Raw genomic sequence first — 26,534 nt, 5'->3', positions numbered from 1 at the left:
TCGTCAGCCTCTGGTGTCACACTACAATCCTTTATAATAATCCGTCTTTTCCCCTCTCCTCTATTATTGACTTGAACTGAACTACATTGAATTAGAGAGACAATGTTGGTAACACAATCCCAAACAAATAGTAATAGGAGTCAATATAAACTCACAGAAGACCTCCCTTTTTATTTCCACTCTCGACTCTGTGAGGTCGTTTGCATGAGTGATTTATGACAAAAAAAATTTTTGTGGCCTAACATAGCCTAGTAACATTTTTACAGATATCTAAAAAATATTGGTTGCATGTTGCAAGAATGCATCTTAGATTTTTTTGTTGCATCACCATGAATGAATACAGAGAAGAATTGGCATAAGAGGCTGTGATGTGTTGAGCTCCCCAAATTGATAGAGGGATAAAAATGTTAAAAGTGTGGCCTACTCCCAACAAGTAGCCAAAACAGCAAATGCAGGTTTGATTTTCTCAAATCAGCAGTACTTTTTCTTGACAATGTGTTTTTTTGTGTGTGTGTGTTCCCCTGTTGTTTTCTTACATCAATACTTTCTTGTGTTTACTGCTGCTTAGGTATCTCTTAGTAGCTCTTGTGATAGGTTCATGAAGGGTATAAAGCTTGGTTAGTTCTCAGTATCTTTAAAGTAACAATATATGTGCTTTATGCAGTTTTTGGTCTTCTGGTTAGCCTGAGGGCTAAGCAAAAAAAAGAGCTCCTGAACAGAATTAAGATTGGGTATGACATGAATTGATAAATGTTAGGCTGTCCACACAAATTATGGACAGCAATGCTATGAGCTGACGGTGGGAACTACACAAAATAATTTATATATGTAGTTGTATGAAAACTGTTAACACTGTTACAATACAGTTTGAATCTGCTTGCATTTTGGTAAAAAAAAGTGAGTCCTTTGGCTTAGTTACAGATTAGCATGATTAGGGAAAGATGTAGTTTCCAGAAAACTAAAAAATACTAAAGTAAATTACATGTTTGAAACAGTTTCTTTTTTTTTTTTCCCTTGTCCTGTTCAGCATTATGGCAGCAGAATTGTAGTCTGAATACCTTTGATGCCAAACATATTTGCTTTGCCAAGGGAAGTTTTATAAATGTAAAGCTCCCCTTGATGCCCATTTATTTATTTCTGTTTACAATATATGACATGTAATAGAACTGAACCGGACCGGGGGACAAGGAAAGAAGAAGAGGAAAGAAGAGGAAACAGAACAAAAATAGAAACAAAAACCAGACAACCAGCTGCTACACCTGTAAAAAACAAAACAGACAACAATCCATGGCCTCTGAGGGGAATCCAGCCTTAGCGCCACCAGGAGCACCTGAAAGCAGACAAGCAGAGAAAAAACAAACACACCAACAAACAAAAACAAGCACAAGAAGCGGAAATCGCATACAACACAGCTGTGGATATAGATGACCTGAGACGACATGATAATACATCAACTGCTTAGCGACCATGCTACTGGACTAATGAATGTGTGTGTGTGAGAACATGCAACACCCATGGCACAGGACCTACATGATAACCGTGCTTAGTTATGAGTGTATAAGCGTACAGGGCCACAATCCACAGCCCCCCCCCCAAGCAATCAGAAGCAGGCAGAGAGGGCCACAAGACCCAGGCCACCAGCAGCCCCCACGGAGCACAGAACCCAGGAATCCCACCACAGGGACAACCACGCATCCACCCAGAAGACTGCAGAGGAAGCCCCCGGACAGAGCCCCCATAAGCATAGGGCAGAGGCCCTCCGGGAGCTAGGGGCAACAGCCCACTGACCCCGCCAGGCCCCAGCCGCCCAGACACGGGCCGTGCACTGGACCCGGGCCCCAGGAGCCCGAGCGCCCCCAAACCCCCCGGCAGAGGCCCCACCCAATACCCAGGAGGGCCAAGCGCCCCAGACAGCCACACAGTGGGTCAGCGCCTGCCCCAGCGCCCCTGGCCAAGTGCCCTGGGAGTCAAGACGTGCCCACAGGTGGGTGAAGTCGCGAGCAGCGGGGAGAGGCAACGCTGCCCCCCCCATCGGGAGAAGCACAGGCAGGCCAGGCGACAGCAAGTCCCAGATCCAGGCCCAATCATTACCACACACACTTTCACGTCCCATACATCCACACATCCACACGTCCTCCCTCCCTCGACTCCGCTGGGGTGTACTGCAGCGGGCACACCAGGGGGCCAGCAGCCCCAGCCACCACAGACCCCGAACCAGCAGAACAATGAAACAGTTTCTTAAATGCAGATGTAACACCTGGTTAAATAATATAACCAGTTATTAATGTAAAGTAAATAAAAATAAAACTTAGATGTGGACCAGTTACTCATAACATTAGATTCACTCTGGAGAAATGGGTTTGAGTAAAAAAAAAAAGCAACAAACAAGACATCACTGTTGTGTCATATAAAAAAAAAGTAAAACATGTAATTTATTTCAATATGAATTGATTGTCTTCTTCTCGGTTTCTTTTTTTTCCTTCTCTATATCTTTCTTTCAGAATGGCAACAACAATAATAAGACATGGATGGATGTAGATCTCCACGTCCTGGCGACACCCTGACCAGTAGAACTGGTACTGGTAAGCGAAAGAGGATCTTAGTAATGCCAAAGTGACCCGCCCCCCACCAAGCCATGGACGAGCTGGAGCACTTGAGGACGCAGACAGTGGGGAACCAGGAGTTGGAAGATAGCTCAGTCATTCCCTGGGATCGGCAAGCACAGTAGAGTAGGCCGTTACAACTAGTGATGCTACCCCACTGGGAATACAGGGCCTTTCTCTCAGTGTCTAGTGCTGACACCTCTAGCCACGCTGGTCTTTGGCCAGCCTCCACCCAGGCTTTTACCCTGGTAAGAACCAGGTCTTGGCTCTAAGACTGCCTAAGATCTTCCTTGTCCAGGTCCTCATAGCCGTGGTCATAGGTTGTAGTCACTGATCCAGACCAACCAGCACCAGTAGGATGAATGTCATGTAGTGCTGCGACCATTGGTGTTATGGCACCCCGTTCTTCTTCATGCAGACAATAACAACACTCATCTCTGTCACAGGGCCTATGGGACAGAGAGTCAGCATTGGTATGGAGACAGCCAGCCCGATGGTTGATCTCAAAGTCATTTTCCTGCAGTGTCTCTAACCAACGGGCCAACTGTCCTTCTGGGTATTTGAAGTTAAGGAGCCAGGTCAAGGAAGCATGGTCAGTGCATAGCAAGAACCTCTGCCCATAGAGGTATGGGCGGAAGTGGCGAAGATTCAAGACGACCGACAGCAGCTCCCGCAATATCTCCTTTCTGGCCGGGTGAAAGAGCGGCTAAAGTAGGCCACCACCTGCTCTCCTTGCTTCCCCCACCTGCTTCCCCCTCCTGGGACAGCACTGCCCCAAGACCTACATTGCTGGCATCCGTGTCAACAAGGAAAGGTCGCTGAAGGTTAGGATATGCCAGCACCGGAGCCCTGACAAAGGCTGACTGTAGTTGAGTGAAAGCCTTTGCACAGTCCTCACTCCACTGAAACACCTGCCCTTTATGGGTCAACTGATTTAAAGGCCTGGCAATAGTGGCAAAATCTCTGATGTACCACCAATAGTAAGAAGCCAGGCCCAAGAAACCCTGCAGCTCCTTTACATTTTGTTATATTGGCAAGGGGTATGAGTCTTTTCTGGTTACTGCATTGAGACGGCGGAAGTCAACACAGGTATTTTTTTTGTACCATGACAATGGGTGATGCTCAGTCGCTGGAGGAGGGCTCAATGACACCTGACATTTATTGGCTCTTCTCCTCAGCTGCAGCCAGGGATATTGTCGGATTGGTGGAGCATTACCAGTGTCAGCGTGATGTTGCACCAAATCAGTGTGGGTGCAGTCCTCATCTCTGGCTGCAAAGACATCAGAGAACTGGTCTACTAGTTCTCATAACTGATGCTGCTGGTCCGGCTGCAGTTTCACGCAACTTTGATGAAACAGGCAACAGAAGCTGCAATATGAGGACCTTCACTGGAAGTGTGGAGGGCTATGACTTCCATTCCCATGTATAGTGTAGACCTGGGAATATCCACCACAGGCCCCAACTCTGAAAGCAGTTCCAGACCAATGATGCAGGCATCTTGGATATTGGCTAGCCAGAATTGGTGGTTGATGGTGTGGGTGGTAATAGTCACTTGGAGGTTCCAGGCCAGATGAGGGAGATGGTGGATCCTGTGTCCACCAGGGCTCTGCAGGTAACAACATCAATCACAAAATCCAGATACAGCCCAGTTGTGTGGTCCAAGCGACCCACTCATGGTGATGTGGAGGGGAATGAAAGTATTGGGGGTGACAGTTCCCCAGTTATGCCACCCTGGTCTAGTTTAAATGCCGTTGTGGTGCTGGGGCTGGGCAGTAGCATGCGATGTGGACCGGCTCCCCACACTCATAACATCGTGCAGACGAACGCCGCTCTGCTTGTTTGGAGACCCGCTGAGGTTGCCTTGTCGCAGTCTGGACAGCCTGGCAGACCTCCTCTTCATTGCCACTTCCCTCATTGTCTGAGGTGTGAGACTGGCGAGCCATGGCAAAATAGTGCCCCTTTTGGACCAGGACCGGCTCCACCCGTTCTGCCTCCCTCAGTGTTGCAGTCAATGTTCTGGGGGAAGCCAGGCGGCTGTGTTCTTGGAGACACCCTGGCTGAAGCTCTCGGAAATATGCCTGGAAAGCAAGCTCTTCCTGTGCTGCAGGATCAAAGATCGGATACCCCTGGCGCGTGTAGAGCAGGATATCAGCAAGGTAGGCGCCTAAACTTTCCCCAATCTTCCGCCGACGGCTGAACAGCTTGTCTCTTGCACCTTCAGCATCAACATGATGATCAAAACGACGTGGGAGTGCCCCCTGGATAGCCTGCCAGTCGAGTCGCTCTCTTGGCTGAAGGTCGGTCAGGATCTGTAGTGTTCTGCCTTTCAGGGACAGGGCCAGTTGCACTGCCACTTCCTCTGTTGACCAACCGTTAACTCTGGCCGCCAGCTGAGCCTGGATGATGTATGTCTTAGGTGACTCCTAAGCAGCTTAATGGCACTCCCCCTGCTGCCCTCAGGTGGGGGTAGGTGTGTATCACTGTCAGCCATTGCAGTGCGAGGGGCATAGTTATCACTTGGTGTTGCCCGGAGCTCAGCCACCTGCTAGACCTTTCATTGGCGCATCTTCTCCATTGCTTGGGCTCCGCTGGATCCATCTGGCAGCCCACTGAAGTCATCATTGTGCTGTGCTGGTGTCCTGTCATGGACTTTTGGACGAGCTCCCTCTGCTGCCTCCAGTTAGGCAATGAGTTCTTCTATCTCTCTCAGTGGGGCCGCCATGTAGTAACAGTAGAGGTGCAGACAGGATTAGTCTCAGACCAAACTTGACTGTGCAGCAAGCACTTTTATTTTGGCAAGCAATTCACAGACATAACAGTGAACAGCAACAACAACTTCACATGGACTCGAACAAGTAGGCGTCACTTTCCGTCCCACCAGTCATGGTGTACATTTTCTTAAATTGCAAACACAAGCAAAAACGTAGTACTACACTATCACTATGTACAGAACATAACCGTAAACACATACAAACTCCACCACAGCACTACATACAGCTCATAAACAGAGAACAGAGAGCACCTACAATGCAGTGCGGCAACACATTCACAGCACGCCACAATATCACAAATAAAAAATATCACACAAATAAAAAAATACTACACTATCACTACGTACAGAACATAACCGTAAACACATACAAACTCCACCACAGCACTACATACAGCTCATAAACAGAGAACAGAGAGCACCCACAATGCAGTACAGCATGCCACAATATTATTTAACCAGGTGTTACACGGGCACAATCACTAAAACAAGTTGATGAAATCCTCTCTCATTGCCAGTAGTGGTGTATTTACTCTCAGTGTTCTGAGGGCTATAACATATTCAGATCCGATCCAGGAAAATGGCTACTATCTCTCAGGGGACAAGCATGAAGGGATAGCAATACATTGTATCCTACAAGGTGCTTAGACCACAGTTTTTGATAAGCACACCTCTATGGATGTGATTAGCCTAGTTTGTTATTTTTTTACTGGACTGTGGATGCCAGTTCACTAATATCTCATTAGTTTTTGTCTTTGAACTGTTGCTGTTAGTTCCAGAGCTTTCTTATTGAGAAGAACACATGATTTGGATTCACATCCTTATTTTCACCTGGATGCACACTTTTTCTAAAGAAACACACAATAATTGTAATGCAATTGTGTGGCATTGAAAAAGTGAGGCATTACTACTCTTTCATTGCTGAGCTCTGTACTCTTATTGAAAATAAGATTGTGCATCCAGATGATGTGTTCCCCTCAGTGCCAATTGAGCACTTTTCCATTGCACTATAGTCACAGCTCGGGAGAGGCAGTCTTCTGCCAGTCTGAAGATCCCTGGTTTGGTCTGAAGCGAGTTTTCTGACCAGTATAAAAAAATATTCAGTAATGTCCTCTTGATTCATGGGAACATGAATTTCCATGTTTGGATTTGCGATTCTTATGAGTGCAATGTAGTGACGATGATATGTGTATTTTACATATCACTGATGTTGTTCACATACAACCACTACAAGCATTCTGTTTTTGATTGCTGTAGATTAAAGTGGCTGAAAAAAATACATTCAAAAGGTGAAGATTCAGACAGGAAACACTTTCAAACAGGATGAGACTTATATGGTCAACATATTTCTGGTTATTCACATTTTTCTCTTAACCCCTTAAGTTTAAATCAATATATCCGACGCAATAGTTTCCCATTGCTGCATTTGAAGTGCCTTAGAGGACATTTATTGTGATTTTGAGCAATATAAATAAAATAATTTGAGTTAATACCAACCCACCCACCCCCATACTTGACAAACCTTCCTGTTAAGTCAGCTCCGAACCACAGGTAAACGCCAGCAGGTCCAACTGGGTCTCTCTCCGTTCCGCGTCTCGCGGCCTTCAAAGTATCTTCATCTCCTGCCATTTTCAAAGACTCTCCGCCAGACTCTCTGCTCTTCATGATTCAATCTTGATTCTTCCGTTCTACTCTCTCCAATCTTCTGAATTTTCCTTGCGGTTTCAATAGTTTGATTCGCGGAGACAGGGCATGACGTAGGCTTACACTACACTTTCAGCCAATGGTATGCCTGAAACTGTTATGACGTCTGCCTGGGCGTGTTTTGTAGAACAACCTATTCTGGCCGTGGATTAAACATTGGGGGTTAAAGGAACCTGGTTTCTTCATTCCTTCGTTTCATAAACATTTGTTCAGAGGATTCTGAAAACACCATAACTTGTTAAGATATAAAGATATACACATTTTTCACATGTTGAGCAGTGCTTCCATTCACGGCCATCCTGGAGAAACCCAGAGAAAACACAAGGTGATAATGGAAAATGTGAAGTTTTAATGGACTGTCTTATTAGAACTTCAAATTCAAATAGACGTTGGTTCTATACCTTGGATGGACATAAATTGCATTTAGCACAGTGTTTGTTTTGGGACCACATATATCTCTCACATACAGAGCAAAAACCTATAGGAAAAAAAGGGAACATAGGTGAGCATTTAACACAAATCATTTAACACAAGCCTAGAAAAACCATCAGTTTTTATGTATTTTCTATATCTGCATAAAAATTATGTCTGCAAACACAGGAAAGTGTGTTTATCGATCAATATGTTTTTTAACAATGACAACAATGACACTTAAAATAGGTTTTTCCACAAAGTTGTTCCAGTGCTGGTTCAGAGCCAGGGCCTAACTTGCAACCAGCTCTCTTTGTTTTGACTACCACAGCTCTGGCTTCAGCACTGAAAAACTACCTGCTGGTCAAGAGCAAAGCACCGTTTACATCAGGAGCTAAGAGCAGGGTTATGGAGACCAACCAGCCAAACTAAAATGCTGTGACAGCAATGATTAAAAAACCAAAGCCAGTGAAGTGTTTAGTCATCTTAAATGAAAAGAGAACAATAAAGCCTGAGTTTCAAGATGAATGTGAAGTTGAAACGGCAGAAAAAGAACATGGAATCAGTGTTCCTGCTGTTCATTGTTTTATATCAGCGGTTGAATCAGTGAACACTCTCCATAGTAACGCATAAAGCTACATTTACAATCATCGTTGGCAAATTAGTTTTTTGTTGTTTTAATATTGTCAGCTGGCGGTTATGGATCCCACTCAAATTGGCATGTATAAATTCTGTTTCTGTCTGTCCATACTAGTTGGAGTTTGCAAACCCCAGTCAGCATTGTGAAGAGCATTCACAAACGTCAACTTTTGTTTAAAATAGTGTTAGCAACTGGACTGGTGACATTCAAATGTCCGTAGGAAGGGAAAATAAGATCGTTGTTGTTTTGTGAAGATAATTGATCTCCCCACACTGAAGTCCTTAAAAAAAAAGAGTACACCAGAGAGAGGGTCAAATGTGTTAGAAGAGACATTTAAAGTGGCTCTGATGTGGCTCACCAAACCAGTTCTTAGCTAGAATCAACTTAGAACTGGCTCTAGTACCAGCCCTGACCATCTTTGGTTGAAAAGGAGTAGATGATATGTTTGCATATAAGCACATATATATAAGCACTGACTCTTCATCTTCTGTTTAAATGTGCCGTATATCTGCTGGAAAGCCTACCTTCTGAGTATTGCTCATAATAAGTCCTTAATACAGTTTCCTGTAAACTACTGTAAACTAAAAGCTGACATCAAAAGTAAAATTATATAATTGGTACTTCTGGACTCACATGATTGAAAATTAAATCTGCAGTGAATAATGATGCAGTGAGTGATGGAGTGAATGTGTTGGTACCTGTAGCCCTCTGCTTTGGGCAGGACGACATCTTTAGGTGAAATATTAGTAAAGAGTCTGACAGGAGACTGCCTTCTGCCTGTTTTCCCGTGTTTATACAGAGGATGGTTGTCATAGTCCACCTTATAAGACACAAAACCAAAACAATGATTCAATTAAATATTTACTGTCCATTATAAGAGTCCACAAGGACAGCCAAAGGTACACAGTAGCCTCAAAAAGGTGAGATGAAAAAGGTGAAAAGGTGAGATGAAAAAGATGCCCAGAGCCGCTTTGTAGTCTAACAACAGAAAATACAATCCCGTTGTTGCCAGTGTTGTAGCGCTAGGGCAAAATTTCTATCATCAGTCAACATGCGTAATCCTTGACATCCATCCTTGTACCAGTATACAAGCATGGGAGTGGAATCAAGTTATCGACTGATGTATGATGCTGCGATGCAGTTAACTGTTAGCTGTGAAATTAAAGGCCTAGATTTACCATCGTATTGCATTTAAATTTTGCCCTTAACGTGGCTGTAATAGTTGCTGGGAGTAGGATGCACAGGTGTTGTTCAGTGCTTGCAGAATTAGGGAGAATATGAAAGAAAAGAGTCTAGAAATTTGTTTGGAAAGATTAAAAAGATTATTGTTTGCAAAGCCACATTATTCTTAATTGCCTGGAAGAAATTTGAACTGATCTGGAATCTTTATCTAGAAGTCATGCACAACTTGTAGCAATGTAAAACTTGCAGTTCTTCATGTTTTTTTTCATTTAGTTTTTTTCTTTTGATGGACATACCATTTTTTCTGTCGCTAGGATGGCATATTCAACATTTTCATCTGCACTCTGACCAAGTGCTGTAGAATACTGATAAACTCTACATCGATATACCTTCGATATTTTCTGCAATAGGACAGCTTTTTACTGACTGTTAGGTAAGTCCAAAAGGTTTGCTTTCTCATTGTTATTTGGTTACATGTCTATCCTAAATTATACTATCTCATTTATGTGTGCTATCTGATCCTGAATGATTGAAAAAAAAATTTGAATGTTGTTTACAAAAGAGTGAAGTCCTCTTACTCATATGAAAGCAAAGTTTCATTATAAAAGTAAACCTGTTAAAATATTTTCTTTATCAGAGCCTAAGAGTGAAATTTCAACTGATCAGGTAATTAGATACACCCTCATATGTTCCGTATTCTAACAACAAACCAGTTGTGCCTGGGTCTTTGATAAATTACAAGCTCCTAAGAACAGCTCTGCTCTTTTGTGATTCTGTACTAATTTGCACTGCTCCTTGTTGACTGCTTTGATAAATATTGAAATGTGCATGTGCACCTGTATTGTATTGCACAACCAGGCACTCCCAATGATAGCCGGAGACATTGGTTAACAATTGCATTACTTCATATAAATGTCACATGTCATGAAAGTTGTTGACTTAATTTTGGGTTTAACTATTAAGTACTACGGACCACTAGGGGGCAATGTGGCTCCATAAACTGATTAGTCATTTTCCAAAATAATGACTTCTTCGGTATTCTTCCACATACCATAGTGAAAAAGGTTTGAAAATGCAGCCCGTGATTTCACTGAGAACCTGAAAGAACTTGCACAAAGATATAAAGCACATTTTGTACAGTTTCAAGATTCAGCTAAAAAGTGATTCTGGGTGAGATCCTTTTGAGATATCCATGCAGCTGACTGTCTCTGGCTTGGGTCAGTCAGGGCAAACTATCACCAATTTTTACTTTGACCCAGATAGGGTCAGAGGTGTCCTGTTCTGGTTTTCTCCAATACGCTCCTGAGAGGGTCCGCTGTTTGTTCAGCTTAGTTAGCACTAAGTAATTAATGCATTCACCTAAAGTTATTGCACAGGTCTGTGGAAAGAGGGGCTGAGAAATTCCCCCAAAATACTTTCATAGGCTTTCAAAGGTTGGTGTAAATTTCTCTTCTTTGATGTAGAAATCCCTCATCTGGTATTTCCACACTGACCATCCCCACAAAAGAATGTTGGAGTCATTTAAAGTCTTAAGTTTGTATTAAATTCCAAACTTGAGTTCGCTACACAGTATATATCGCTGGTAAGGGGAAGTGTTCCTGTGTCTGGTTGCCTTCACAGTTCAGACTGGGTAAACATCACTGAAAGCAGTAGTGTGTCTCTCTCCAATGACAAATCTGCCTTTCCCCCATCATCACCATAAACATATACAGTACAGTGAGTGATTCAAGCAGGATGTACTGTATATCTATCTTTCTAGTTTATAATACACTTGATATTCCACTGGAAGCTATAAAATACAGTGTGTGTTTTTGTGGGAGGATGTACACCGTGAGGCTGTCACACTTGAGGTTGAATGTTTGGTAGAAATGTCTAACCCCTAAAAGTGAAAATGAGAGTGCAAAGTAAACCCAAACAACACTGCCATCAGGTGGCAAACAATATGCAGTATGTCAAGAGAGAGGAAAACTTTATTGTTGGCTTTTTTTTGCTCATGTTTCATGTTTGGGTTAGGTTTCACTGTCAAAAAGCTGTCAACAGGTCTTAAAACGTTTAACTCATGGCCAGCAAGAAAAAGTAATGAAATTGTGTAAGCAGGCCAGTAACTGAAAACGGATACTCCAGGTTTTGGAGCTGTCTGTTGGGCAGTACTTTGAAAATAACGTAAAAACACTGTATAAGGGATCAATTGTGTTTAAAAAAAACCCTACTGTTTGTGCCATTCAAGTACAGCCATTCAGTGGTAAAGAATCTGGAAGTACTTCCTGGTCTGTTAAAAAAATTATAAAACACTTGTTTTTTATTTGAGCTTGTTTGCATTTATATGTATATACTGAAGTTAAAATGGAAGAAGTACAATATTTTTCAATTCAATAAAAATAACTGTTAAGTAGTTTCAGAAGTACAGAGTTAATATATAAAACCGGGTATGGAATAAATAACAACTTATGCTGTAAGTTCACGGTTTAAAGTATGAGGCAAACTCACTTTATATTTGATTTTTATTGTACTTAAACAACATCAAACACTGTTAACAATTATTTTGTTTTAAAAAGAAAAATGCTCTGCGAGACTGCACAGCTGCTGAGACAGTACTTAAATCTAGAGGTCACACAGACTGAGCAACTAACTTCTTCACTCTACAAGCTGCACCAGACTTCTGTTTGGCTTTAAGCTTAAGGAGAGGATGATGGGAAAGTTCCTTGCCTCCACTCTTGGCTTTTCTCCCATAACTGAAGGAGCAAAAAACACAAACAGATAGATAGGCAGAGAAACAAGTCAAGACATGCAAATATTGCATACAAATATGTGAGTGAGTAAAAGAGGCTTAACCCCTGATGAGGACTGTTCTTAAGCTCACCTGCTGATCCTGTGTGTGTCTTTAAGAGGGCAGGATCTGCTTTTGTGCTCCAAGCTGCCACAGTTAAAGCAGCCCTCTTTTCCTTGACTGAGCCCACACGGGTGGTCTGGCAGGGCACAGTGGCCGCAGATGTGGCAGTGTTTCCATGCTTATGGAGAAGAAATTTTAATTAATCTACACAGTGATGAAGGACAAAAATCCAAGTTGATCTTACTGCTGTTTCTGATTTGATGATGTAAGAATTCACTTACATGGTTTTACACATTTTTTACATGTTGAGCAGTGCTTCCATTCACGGCCATCCTGGAGAAACCCAGAGAAAACACAAGGTGATAATGGAAAATGTGGTGAAGTTTTAATGGACTGTCTTATTAGAACTTCAAATTCAAATAGACGTTGGTTCTATACCTTGGATGGACATAAATTGCATTTAGCACAGTGTTTGTTTTGGGACCACATATATCTCTCACATACAGAGCAAAACCTATAGGAAAAAAGGGAACATAGGTGAGCATTTAACACAAATCATTTAACACAAGCCTAGAAAAACCATCAGTTTTTATGTATTTTCTATATCTGCGTAAAAATTCTGTCTGCAAACACAGGAAAGTGTGTTTATCGATCAATATGTTTTTTAACAATGACAACAATGACACTTAAAATAGGTTTTTCCACAAAGTTGTTCCAGTGCTGGTTCAGAGCCAGGGCCTAACTTGCAACCAGCTCTCTTTGTTTTGACTACCACAGCTCTGGCTTCAGCACTGAAAAACTACCTGCTGGTCAAGAGCAAAGCACCGCTTACATCAGGAGCTAAGAGCAGGGTTATGGAGACCAACCAGCCAAACTAAAATGCTGTGACAGCAATGATTAAAAAACCAAAGCCAGTGAAGTGTTTAGTCATCTTAAATGAAAAGAGAACAATAAAGCCTGAGTTTCAAGATGAATGTGAAGTTGAAACGGCAGAAAAAGAACATGGAATCAGTGTTCCTGCTGTTCATTGTTTTATATCAGCGGTTGAATCAGTGAACACTCTCCATAGTAACGCATAAAGCTGCATTTACAATCATCGTTGGCAAATTAGTTTTTTGTTGTTTTAATATTGTCAGCTGGCGGTTATGGATCCCACTCAAATTGGCATGTATAAATTCTGTTTCTCTGTCCATACTAGTTGGAGTTTGCAAACCCCAGTCAGCATTGTGAAGAGCATTCACAAACGTCAACTTTTGTTTAAAATAGTGTTAGCAACTGAACTGGTGACATTAAAATGTCCGTAGGAAGGGAAAATAAGATCGTATTTGTTTTGTGAAGATAATTGGTCTCCCCACACTGAAGTCCTTAAAAAAAAAAACAGAGTACACCAGAGAGAGGGTCAAATATGTTAGAAGAGACGTTTAAAGTGGCTCTGATGTGGCTCACCAAACCAGTTCTTAGCTAGAACCAACTTAGAACTGGCTCTAGTACCAGCCCTGACCATCTTTGGTTGAAAAGGAGTAGATGATATGTTTGCATATAAACACATATATATAAGCACTGACTCTTCATCTTCTGTTTAAATGTGCCGTATATCTGCTGGAAAGCCTACCTTCTGAGTATTGCTCATAATAAGTCCTTAATACAGTTTCCTGTAAACTACTGTAAACTAAAAGCTGACATCAAAAGTAAAATTCACATGATTGAAAATTAAATCTGCAGTGAATAATGATGCAGTGAGTGATGGAGTGAATGTGTTGGTACCTGTAGCCCTCTGCTTTGGGCAGGACGACATCTTTAGGTGAAATATTAGTAAAGAGTCTGACAGGAGACTGCCTTCTGCCTGTTTTCCCGTGTTTATACAGAGGATGGTTGTCATAGTCCACCTTATAAGACACAAAACCAAAACAATGATTCAATTAAATATTTACTGTCCATTATAAGAGTCCACAAGGACAGCCAAAGGTACACAGTAGCCTCAAAAAGGTGAGATGAAAAAGATGCCCAGAGCCGCTTTGTAGTCTAACAACAGAAAATACAATCCCGTTGTTGCCAGTGTTGTAGCGCTAGGGCAAAATTTCTATCATCAGTCAACATGCATAATCCTTGACATCCATCCTTGTACCAGTATACAAGCATTGGAGTGGAATCAAGTTATCGACTGATGTATGATGCTGCGATGCAGTTAACTGTTAGCTGTGAAATTAAAGGCCTAGATTTACCATCGTATTGCATTTAAATTTTGCCCTTAACGTGGCTGTAATAGTTGCTGGGAGTAGGATGCACAGGTGTTGTTCAGTGCTTGCAGAATTAGGGAGAATATGAAAGAAAAGAGTCTAGAAATTTGTTTGGAAAGATTAAAAAGATTATTGTTTGCAAAGCCACATTATTCTTAATTGCCTGGAAGAAATTTGAACTGATCTGGAATCTTTATCTAGAAGTCATGCACAACTTGTAGCAATGTAAAACTTGCAGTTCTTCATGTTTTTTTTCATTTAGTTTTTTTCTTTTGATGGACATACCATTTTTTCTGTCGCTAGGATGGCATATTCAACATTTTCATCTGCACTCTGACCAAGTGCTGTAGAATACTGATAAACTCTACATCGATATACCTTCGATATTTTCTGCAATAGGACAGCTTTTTACTGACTGTTAGGTAAGTCCAAAAGGTTTGCTTTCTCATTGTTATTTGGTTACATGTCTATCCTAAATTATACTATCTCATCTATGTGTGCTATCTGATCCTGAATGATTGAAAAAAAAAATTTGAATGTTGTTTACAAAAGAGTGAAGTCCTCTTACTCATATGAAAGCAAAGTTTCATTATAAAAGTAAACCTGTTAAAATATTTTCTTTATCAGAGCCTAAGAGTGAAATTTCAACTGATCAGGTAATTAGATACACCCTCATATGTTCCGTATTCTAACAACAAACCAGTTGTGCCTGGGTCTTTGATAAATTACAAGCTCCTAAGAACAGCTCTGCTCTTTTGTGATTCTGTACTAATTTGCACTGCTCCTTGTTGACTGCTTTGATAAATATTGAAATGTGCATGTGCACCTGTATTGTATTGCACAACCAGGCACTCCCAATGATACTATTTGAAATTTACGACTGCATGCAATTTTTTTGGTTTTGTAAATCTGGGCCTTATTCCCTAAGGCTGTCTTTGATAACTAAACCTAAAGCTAGAATTAAGTCTAAAGCTAAACCAGGTATCCTGCTCCTACCTGGTAATCCAACATGGTGAATGAGGGGAGACACTCCAGGATACGAGGTTCAAAAAAGTACGGGAAAATCCAAATCATTGGCATGTCAACGTTACTGTCACCTGAACACATCAAAAGTCAAGAGTCAAAAACTGGAAATAAAACCCTTAATTTAAAATGAGCCAACAGTTGCAGAAACATTCATGTTACTGAAAATAAAATTATTCAAGAAATATATTTTTATTTGTTAGAAGCAAGCAAATAAAAGTAAAAAATGACACGGTCTTCTACTGTGGTATTGCTTCACTATTTTTAGGCTGCTACATGACAAAAATAATTCCCTTAATAAGAACTAAAAACAACAATAAACCGCTGTCATGCTGACCAGAGTTCTGCAGTTTCTTCCATGTCTGTGATATCAGAGAGAAACTGTTGGCCAGAGGCTTCACCAAGCCACCGAATGGAGGGTCGGCCACCATTACCACCTTCTCCCCATCAAGCTCGCTGACAAAGGCGCTCAGGACTGCGCTGGAGGCCTAACGAGAGACAAAGCTTGATCATCCAGAGCTGGACAATGAAAACTTGGCAACACTGAACTAGAAATAAAATTTAACACAAACCTCTTCGCCAAAGAAGTGATGGTTGAACATGTTGTAGTGACAGAACTCATCTTGACTGTAAAACTGGGCATATCTGAAACACAGAGATTTATATCATGTATCTTTTAATACATGACTCTGCTTTCAGGAGGCACAGGAAAACAAGTCTGAACTTATCTATGTCATGTGCATACCAATTTGCCTGACACTCAGTGAATACTAAGGTTGTGTATACAGGAAACGATAAGGGGTGTACTGCAGGTTGAAGCTTGAAATGCTGGAACACACCCTCCCTGCATTTTAAACCCACAGAATTTTTCCAAAAAATAAAGTGCAGAGGTGTTGTGCAGAGAGGTAAGGTAAGAGGAACTATTATTTAATAATGTTCAAGAATATAACTTAGCTGTTATTGTTTGACTACTTTGCTTGATTAATCTCAGTGTTTAAATGCTAAATATTCAGAAAGTTTTAAGACTGCATTTTTTGAAAAAAAAAATCGTTGTGTTCTGGAGCACGTTTTTTGAAAAATTCTTGGTATGAACAAGCATCAAATATGTTCAGAGAGCTGAGGAAATGTTTACTTGTCAAACACCGCGAAAGCAAAAAGACTGAAAATGCTTTGGATGCTACAAAATGAAAAAATTTTTGAATGTGAAAGTGTTTTTCTGTTTGTTTTTTTAGGTTAGTCCACAGAAATGGCAGAAAAAGAGTCACTTGTTGTTGGTAGTGTACAGCCAGCAGCTGTTCAGTTATTGCAAAGTCAACTTTCACCGCCCTCTGCAGGCATTTCTAATGTACTGCAGGAAGATGTAAGCTTTACTCCTCTGGATTCCAACACTAACAGGGTTGTTCAACCTTTCCCACGTTCTCCGAAACTGCAGAGGAAGACAGCCAAAGGTGCACAGCCCTCTCAGGTATACATACAATTTAGCACGACAGTTTGCATATTGTCCACGTGTTAAAAGTTTCTGGGTAAAAACAAAATTAGCTGAGGAGGGAAGTCGTTCCAAAATCATCAGGTTCCCACATGAAAGGTGAAACTAGGGCTTCTGTCATCCATCCCCCTGAGAACAAGTACAATTAACAGCAATACTGATGATGAATTATTGGGTGATGCAAAAATATCTGGTGCAGGGGCAGTTATCTAGACGTATGGAAGAGCTGCAGGATGAAAGATCCAAGACTGAGGCCCACATACAGTCTCTGAAGAAACGCAAAGCTGATCTTGCTGTGAGTATGGAATCAAGTACTACAAACACTATTTTATGAAACTGGTGAGAAAATAATTGAGATTAACAAAAACATTCTGATGTTAAACTCTTAAATCCACTGCATCCCTCCCTTTGCTCACTGCGTTGCCCCCTGAAGAGGACCACAGAGGTGAGGAAGCAACAGGTTCGGGAGCGCTTTGAGAACATGCAGTGTGTCCTGAGGCAGGATGAGCAGGTGATCCTGGACTTACTGGACCTGGAACTGAAAAAGACAAGGACCAGACTGGACCAGCTTCTGAAGAACTGGGTTAACCATCAAGAGCAAGTCACAAAGAGCATCAGCAACACACAGAGAGCACTGAGCAAGTGCCCCGTTGAGGATGAAGACTGGAAAGTCTGATTCACACACTTCTCAATACTCAGTAACTGAAAGCATCTTGCTTTTGTTTTAACTTGTATTTCTGCTTGTGTTTTTGGTTCTAAGGGTCAGTCCGAAAATGTCAGGTAAAAAACTGCTGCATCATTAGGTATAAAGTTTTCAGATTTAATTCTCACCTCTCGGAGTCATCTCTAATCAATGTGATAACTATTCCAGTCCAAAGAGACCTGATGCCTCTGAGAGAGAAATCAGACTTGATGAAGAAAGATTCGAGAAGCTTCTAAAAACTCTCTCTTCCATCTCCAAAAACCTAAAGGCTCAGCTGCAAAGGAGGACTCTACTGTTAGGTATGACAGCCATTCCTAGACCATTCCAAAGAATTTCCACTTGTGGGATTAATTAAGTACTTTGATTTGATTATGAGCCACAGCCGCAGAGTGATTTCAGGACAACAGCCAGCAAGTATGTTAATGTGACCGCAAACTTTATACATGAAACACCTGTGAAGCCCATGAACAGGGGAGACGATTGAATAGCATGCTTGTCAGCATTTCAAAGGCATGAATCGGCAAATGAGGAAAAGTCAAATATTTCACAAGTTGTCTTGTCAACTTCATTTTCTATGTTAATGTCTATCTAACTCTATTCCGGCAATTCAGGCTTGCAACACATAACACAAAAAGTTGGGACAGAGGCAATTTAGGACGAGTTATGAAGTATTATTTGTCAAGCACTACAATACAAAGTTCCATTCATTATTACCACTTCAACCTTTACTTAGCAAAAAGCAAGTCTTAAGCAAGTCTGTTGTCCAGAGGCAGCATTGAGTTCAGCGTTGGTCGAAATTTTGTATTGTGGTCAGAACAATCAGTATTTAAGATTTTTCTTCGAAGAAACAAACTACTGGTTGTTTGTGACCAAATACAAAAAGGAGTATCCAGACTGCTATCAGCAACAAGTCCATAAGGCAGGCTCTGTGATGGCATGGGGTTGTATCAGTGCTCTTGGCAAGAGTCATTTAAACTTCTGTGATAGCAGCATTAACGCAGTAATGTTAACGGAGACCTGTCCCAAAACAGTGATTGTGTGAAAGATTTTAAAAGGAAAATGTGAAAATGGCCTCGTACTTTTGCACACTTTTAGATGTATTTGTGGAAAGAATGGACCAAACTAACACCTGAAACTCTAGATGGTATCCTCAATGCATTTTATGTGTTGTGAGAAGCAATGGCAACATTACAAAGTGGTAAAAACTTTACTTTCCCAACTTACTTGGGAGTGTGTTGCAGGTCTAAAATTTAAAAATGGATGCATATTAAAAAAGTACATGAAGTTGATGAGACAAAACATTAAATACGCTTGGTTTAATTTCTCTGCGATAAAATAAAAGTAAAGTAAATGTCAGAATTAGTGCATTCTTTTTTTTTCTCTTTAAGTTGGCACTTAGGTTCTTTGTTCCCACGGCCAAGACTTTTTAACAGTGACTGCTAACATGCTCTTCTCACATTTATTCACTTAATTAATCATTCATTTAATTTAAGCTATGAGACAACTTGAATTTGTCACGTAGCTCAAAAATAGTATTATAAATAATATTATGATTATAAAAAGTATTTTCTATTTCTATTTCCATTTTCTTCGCTGACCAAAAATGTTCTATTTTGTGGTCTACTAATTAGGTATGCAGGAGAGACTGAAATAACAATAAAATTAGAATAATATTCAGTAGAATTCACTAAAGTCATGGGTCGAATACGTTTGTTAAAGAAGCAAGCACGTCTGAAAACTGACACAGTATTTGGGCTTTAGCAGTGACACAGACATGCCAACCAGTTCACTTAAATTTACATTTGTATTCTTGTCAGTCATAAACAGTCCTGATAAGGGCTTTTCATAGACAATCCATGGTGCTCCTGTAAAACTTCTGAAGTGAAAAAAGGTTAATCTGGGCAGGTGGGAACGTCATCTACATATAGTACAGAGTCAATGTTAACGATCATGAGGACAAACTCAGGGATATGTTGATGTTAAAGTTCAACTGCAGTTGACCACAGTACAATTGTTTAGCACTCTGCTGTGCTGTGTCCACCTCAGTTGGCTGATTCTTCTACTACGGCTAAAATGCCAAAACTGCTAAACTCAAAATGGAAGTTTATTTCAGCTTTTCATGAATGAATGTTAATTCAGCTATGTGTTGATTCTCTCTCTTTCATTTCAGATTCATTCCCAACTGTGATTGACAGGCAGACTTGCCATTCGCAGATCACAGTGACCTCAGAGGGGCGGGGCTTATTCTTCTCTGGCTCGGCCCGTCCTGGTCCAGAACATTCTCTCCAGTTTGATAAGATGTGTTGCGCTCTGGGTTCCTCGCCCATCACTTCAGGTCAGGGCTATTGGGAAATTGACGTCCGCTGCTGCTCAGCCTGGGCTGTGGGTGTGGCATATGGCACTGTGGAGAGGAAGGGCAAGGACAAGGGTGCCAAGCTGGGCCGGAACAGGAACTCATGGTGTGTCGAGCTCAAGAACAGGAATTTGTTGGCTTGGCACAATGACCGGCATGTTGCATGTCAGGGAGTTGGTCAGAATCAGCTGGGACGAGTGGGGGTGTGGGTGAATTATGATAAGGGTCAGCTGATGTTTTATGATGCAGACACCATGGTTGTCCTGCAGAAGTTCTCAGCAGCCATGACACCAGTGTTTGATAGGGCTCATCACATGTTCACTGAACCCTTGTACCCTGCCATATGCTTCCTGAGACCAACAGAGAACCCAATCTGGCCAAATCACCTGCAGTTCTGTCACCTCAGCTCCCTCTAATGGTGTACTGCATCAGACTGTTACACACACTAGGTTTGCATAACATGGTCCACATTGTCAAAGTGTTGCAGTCAACCCAGAATGTATTGTGACATGTGGTTGACAAATTGTCATGACAAAGTAAACCACTGTCTGATGCTGAAGTGACTGTATAGAAATTAAATATATATATATATATATATATATATATCTTGTTAGAAAGGGTATGAAATTTTTAATATTTCATACCCATATATAGCACATCACTATGGGAGGGTTTCTGCTTGAGAAGCGCTTTCTTGGATTTAAATGCATGCAGGAAGGGGTGCCTGACAAGAAGCCAAAATCTTTAGCCTGCATCATGAACTGTCTTTAAGCACAAGGAGAACAAGGAGTGCTGTTTTAGACTGTCTGACCCAGACAAAACCCAGTTTATGGACTGGAAACAGTAGCATACAACATCATACATGACAACAAATAGGAGAAACTTACCTGAAATCTATGTCCAGTAGCAGACTCCTCATTTGCTCATGTTTCTGCTCCAGGTTCCGCAGCTTGATCAGTTCCTGCAGTCTGATGCAAACAGCAACAATCATTTCTGATAACACATGAATGCACATTCATTCCTAAGTGTTTCAAATTTGTCATTAAACCAACATTTACCCAGTCAAATTATGTGCTTGTTTCTTATGAGGTAAACAAATAAAGTTATTATCAAAATTGTTCTGTTATTGTTCTCCCATTTTCTCTGAGGCTGTCTTTTGTATATAAAAGCCCTGAATTCTAAAGTCAGGACAATGCTTTTATGCTAGAACTGACTAGAAAAGACCAGCTTCTAAAATCATATCTTAGTCCATCAGTCCCCTGATATCGTCCATCTTCTTTCTCCTTTTCCTTTGTCATCTCTTCCCTTCTCTACCAGACTTGACCGATTCTAGCTAAACAACAAAAAATCTCCTGAGGCAACAAAAGTAATAAACAGAAGTAGTGGAAGAGCAATCCTTACAAGATGGCACTCACATCCCAGCTCGCAACACGGCGTGAAGTACCTTCACATTCTCTATAATAATATTTGATCTACTTTTAATTATTGAAAGATGAAGGTGATATCTTACCACCAATGTAAAAAACTTCAATACTTCAACAACAGAAATGAACAAAGATGCCAAATTCTTACTGGGAAAAGTTAGGACACTTTATGGCCTAATGGCTAGTATTTGTAGCTTTGGTTGAAATAACATAAATTAGAAATTTCCTTTAACTTTTACCAACATCTCAAGGCAGAATTCTTTTGACTCTGATATGCAAGGGGTTTCTTGCATGCACAGCTCGTTTTAAATGGTCCTGTAGCATCTCAATAGGATTCAGAATGAACCCTTCCACATTTTTCTAGTTCTTTCTTTAGAGCCATTCCTTGGTGGATTTTCCTAAATGTTTTGGATCATTATCATGTAGCATTGTGCTCTTCTGCTTCACCCTCTAGGGCCCCTCTATTACAATGAAGACTTCATAGTGGATTCTATGAAAGTTAGGCCTGAACCATGACATGTACACTCCATGCTTCAGAGTTGGCATGATGTTCTATTGATCAGATGATGCCTTTAAACATGTCTCCTCTTACTGTGTCCAAATAATTACATTTTAGATTAATCTGCATGTACTGCATTTTAAACACAGCAGTGGGAAGAGCTTCCCGTAGGTCCTGTGACAACATTCTAGGATTGTTGAAGACTTTGCTTATCATCTTGCTGTTCACTCATGAGGTGAGCTGGTTGCGGCAACAGCATGATGCAACTCCACCCGTTTTATTGACCACTTGATTTGATAATTGATTTAAACAGAAAAGAAGGAAGTGGGATAAAGATAGAGAGCTAGTTGCAGTTTGAAAATAAGATCCTTTGAGGATGGTTAATCTATATGGTTAGAAGGACATTTTTGTGATTTTGTTTTATTTTTCCCCTTTAAGACTGAATGTTCTATTCTGAAATTATCTAATCTTCTGAAATCTTCAAACTCAGTCTGTCTCACCTGGGTGTGCCTACACACAGCACCTTCATATATCCCAGACCGGCTAAGGTGTCCAGCAGGAAGTTTGCGCTGCGATTGGAGAACAGGTACTGAGCATTGTTCTTCTTGTTGTTGAGTGGTCGCAGCAAGATACTAGGTCGTCTCAGCTGAGCCACGGTGATGGCTGTGGTTCTGTGAGCAGAGTGAGCGCTGTGCTCTGCCGGCATTAGGAGAATCTGACAATCCTGACAGAACTTCTTCTTGTCAAGGGGGAGGCTGGCAAATTGCTGAAACCTAAGGGACGTTATTCAAACAACAGACAAATTCCTACCAGATCAGGGCAGCCACAGACAACACCGTTCTTCAGTAAAGGCTCTGACAGTCTGCTGCTGCACTCTCACCTCTTAAAGTATTCCTGATGTGTGAACAGATGCTTCTTTGACAGATTCTCTGCTTCTCTGGCCAGCAACCTGGCCTTTGAAACCTTACAAGTAAATGTATAACAACAAAGTAATTGTGACATGAAAATCAAAAATCTTGTTTAAGTTACAACACACATTCAGGGGACTGACCTTTTCATCTTCCCACTGGAAAAAGCTGCAGTCTTTTCTGTCTCGACAGGCCGAGCATGCATAAAACCTCCGTCCTTTCTGGCCTTCTTTGCTCCCCTTCTCGAACAATAAAGTTGGACCTGACCAAACACAACATGTGACGTGACAAGACAAATAAGGGTTACTTAACGCAGTTTGGTGTTGGAGGATTATTAGCTCGTAACTACAGTTAGGCTTACCATGCGGACAACACGGCGCAGTTTTAACACTCTCTAGAAGAACTTCTATTCCAAGACTGTCATTGTTAGCTTCGGTTATATCCATGTTGTCAAGGTGAAACAGTTAATATATTAGGACTAAAAAGATTCAGCACTATCATGCAGGAAGCCTGCAGCTTTAAGTCGCACAAATTTTACGTCACATGCGTGTGGTTCCCACAATAAACCTTGAAAAATAAAATCTAATTATGTTTCATACGTTAACATAAGATGTTTATATTTTTTGAAGGCATCAATTGATTTTAAACTTTAATCTAATTTTTGATTGTATACCACGTTATATTTCGAGTTACTTGAAATGATTTGTGTGCATGACTCTCAAGTGCAATGTTTGTTCGATAAACATTGAGCAAAAAGACTTGAGAACGTCGAGTCATTGGGAGTCTATGCTTCTCCATAATAATTAATTAGTCGACGGTACTTTAAACAGCACAGACTTTAACACACCACATAGAAGAAATGAGCCTATAAATGGTTGTGCGTACCTAATTTTGTACAATTCTATCACTTAAAGAGTTATTTTCGATGCACTTGGTCTACATTTAAAATTAGCGTACTACACAACAAAGCAGTAGCAGCGAGGTCCGAATAACAATTACTAATTTATTTGTTAAGAACTACAACTCCCATGTATCCAGCACGACCAGCGCAGTGGCGTTGTCAGCCAGTGGATTCTCATGAGCAGGCTGGATGGTTTCAACACTTGACAATGCACACTGTTACCAAGCACAACACGGAAGCTCCCCACTCCCCCAAAAAAGTAAAAGTATTAAACGGCGGTTAATATATTTTGTGTAACACTGTAAGGAAACAAAAATAACATTCAGACGTACTTGGATAGTTTTTCAGTTAGTCGAATAATATGAGTCGACAACAATAAGAGGCTACGTTTTGTGTCATTTTAAAGTTAAATTTCAATTAACCTTCTGTCATTTTTGTCAACATGTACATGGAGTAGGTGGTATGCAGCACATGGAGCAAATTATATTTAGTTTCCTTTTAATGTTCAACAAAGTCTGTCAATATATCGAAAAATTGTTCTTATAGTCATTAAAACATTCGAGGTCACATTTATTGTAAAAGGTCAGAGCGGAAGCGCCACTATCTCAAATATGCAACTTGTCTGTAGTCGCGTGCCGCCACCATACGCCCACACCCAACCTGCACCGTCTGCTGTACAGAGGAGCAGAGCAGCTCTGCAGTGAAACCTACGCAGGACGTTATCTTCGTAGTGCGGATCTTTGTGGAAGTCTGCGGCCTCAACAGACGGGGACACCCCCGGGTAAACATTCCCCCATTCATTCTGATACTGAGGCTTTTGCGCTCCCCTGCAGCTGGCATCATCCATGTACTGTCAATGTGGATAGTGGCTTATTTACAGCGCATAATCTAACTGGTGAATACATCTGACTGGTACAATGAACAGCACTGGTAAGACCTTTCGATTGTAGATTGTATAACTTTGCTTTTATTGTGATTACGAGTATTGATCAGTAATTGTTTTCAGAGCAATCCCTATGAAATCATTTGTAATATTTTTTATGAGAATCCCTCTAAGACCAAATTAAGCTTTGTTGATCAACACTGCTTTGTCATATTTTATACTGTTGACATCATATGATATCATTATAATGATGGGGAATGTATATACAAGATGTTTTTTGAGCACTTCGTAATGCAAACATATCCTTTCCTCATTACAGCTCACCAGGATGTACCTAAATATTAGATTCTACAGTTCAACTTAAATGATCCAGGGTCATATTTGTCCCAGTGGGAAATTAAGCAATGTGGGCTAATCAGACTGGATATAGAGATGCCCATGGTGGGTCTGATGGCCCTGCATTCACTCCTGCCTGTTCAGGCTGTTTGTCTATGGCTCCTGGTGAGCTGCTGCCCCTGAGGGGGACTCAACTATTGCAACAAGAGACAGCTTCATTTGCAGACTGTCCTGCCGTTAAAATTCAAAGAACGAGTATAATAGTATAATGGTATATAATATTTGTTATTGCTGGAACTGAAATAAGAGCAGAAGTACCTTCTACAACTTCTACAAAAAAACTCGAAAAACATCAGAGCTTTGGGTGTGGTGGTGTATGAAAATACAATTAGACAAGAGACATTTTTAGACTAGATTAGACATTTTGTTCCTTAAAGGTAAATTTAAGATGTAAGTATTTATGTTATGGCTTGGGAATAACAGATTTAAGCATTATATTTTATCAATAAAAAAAATCAGGCCTCCTTTTAAGAAACTTAGCAGGGTCCACATAAGGAGAGAACGGTTGATTTTCAGCACATAATAAAAAGGTTGACCCATTAAGTCAGAAACTGATGAAATTTAAATGTCTGATCAGAAATTAACGTGGCAGTCTTAAAGATGGAGTGGAGTAGGAGTAAATCAGTGTTCTGAGTTTGTCACATAGCAAATAAATGTGTTAATAACCTCTTAGTCAAAAATGAATGACGAAAACAATCAGCAGTTTATAAAATTGGGTTTCACAATTATGACAACTAGCAGTGCTCTCAGCTCTAGTTAGCTGGGGGCGTGTCCGATAAGGACGCTGATTGATAGATCACAGACCAGCTAAGACAGAACCACACTACTGGACGAACAGATCATAGGTTGTTTTGACCAAACCGAACAGCTCTGAAGTGTAATCATGTACACTACAGAGTTGAAATATTTCGGTGACCCCCCCATCCGCGGACTAAGTTACAAACAATGTTGAACTGTGCAACCTGCACTCACATGGCACGTATGTCAAGATGCAATATACCCTAAGTCAGGGCTGACGTGAGCATGTTAGTAGTAGAGGAAGAAACCATCAAGGTTATTATAAACTCATCCACTTCTTCTTCATCGTATTATTCCTCACAAAATTTAGAAAGCAGCTGAAGTTCTGCACATTCTGGATGTATTTCCATGATGAAAGCAGAGCAGTTAGAAAGCTAGCTGTCAGATATTTGAGGTTATAGTTTTATATTAGTACACTAGTATACTATTATGTTATATTATTATTATTATTATTATTATTATTATTATTATTATTATTATTATTATTATGATTATTATTATTATTATTATTATTATTATCTTTATACAGGTGCTGGTTTTCCATTTTTGTCTATTCTGTACATTTCTGTATATAACAGTGCTGAGCATGTGTGAGATGGAGATTTCAATTTCCCTCAGGGAATCTCCCTTATACACCACTTTGTCATTTATGCTTGATTTCTTACCAGCCTCAGAAACTTTGAAAAGAGAAAAGTTGAAAAAGTCAAGTGTTTACTAGATTCACTCCACAATTCAGTACAAACTAAATTCTCCATCTTTAAATATGTTTTAAGCAACTATTTT

General features: G+C 40.6%; 2 protein-coding genes across 2 annotated transcripts; one reads left to right on the top strand and one right to left on the bottom strand.

The window, feature by feature from the left end:
- Positions 1-11,797: 11,797 nt before the first annotated feature.
- zcchc4 (zinc finger, CCHC domain containing 4) lies at positions 11,798-23,295 on the bottom strand. The gene is made up of 13 exons (XM_072376978.1): positions 23,135-23,295; positions 22,917-23,035; positions 22,746-22,828; positions 22,366-22,638; positions 20,830-20,910; positions 15,973-16,045; positions 15,738-15,888; positions 15,374-15,474; positions 13,905-14,026; positions 12,579-12,654; positions 12,422-12,473; positions 12,171-12,318; positions 11,798-12,042 (listed from the first exon to the last, which is right to left on the bottom strand). The coding sequence occupies exons 1-13, from the start codon at positions 23,217-23,219 to the stop codon at positions 11,919-11,921; spliced, it is 1,488 nt and encodes a 495-aa protein (XP_072233079.1). The 5' UTR covers positions 23,220-23,295; the 3' UTR covers positions 11,798-11,918.
- Positions 17,104-20,538, top strand: LOC140282311 (E3 ubiquitin-protein ligase TRIM62). Its single transcript, XM_072376895.1, has 5 exons — positions 17,104-17,181; positions 17,320-17,556; positions 17,647-17,666; positions 17,710-17,888; positions 19,760-20,538. The coding sequence occupies exons 1-5, from the start codon at positions 17,104-17,106 to the stop codon at positions 20,356-20,358; spliced, it is 1,113 nt and encodes a 370-aa protein (XP_072232996.1). The 3' UTR covers positions 20,359-20,538.
- Positions 23,296-26,534: the final 3,239 nt, after the last annotated feature.

Source organism: Leuresthes tenuis, unplaced genomic scaffold, assembly GCF_036924035.1.
Source record: "Leuresthes tenuis unplaced genomic scaffold, fLeuTen1.0.hap1 SCAF_22, whole genome shotgun sequence".
NCBI classification, from domain to species: domain Eukaryota; kingdom Metazoa; phylum Chordata; class Actinopteri; order Atheriniformes; family Atherinopsidae; genus Leuresthes; species Leuresthes tenuis.
The sequence above is the reverse complement of the archived record's forward strand: the minus strand, read 5'-3'. Positions and strand labels throughout refer to the sequence as shown.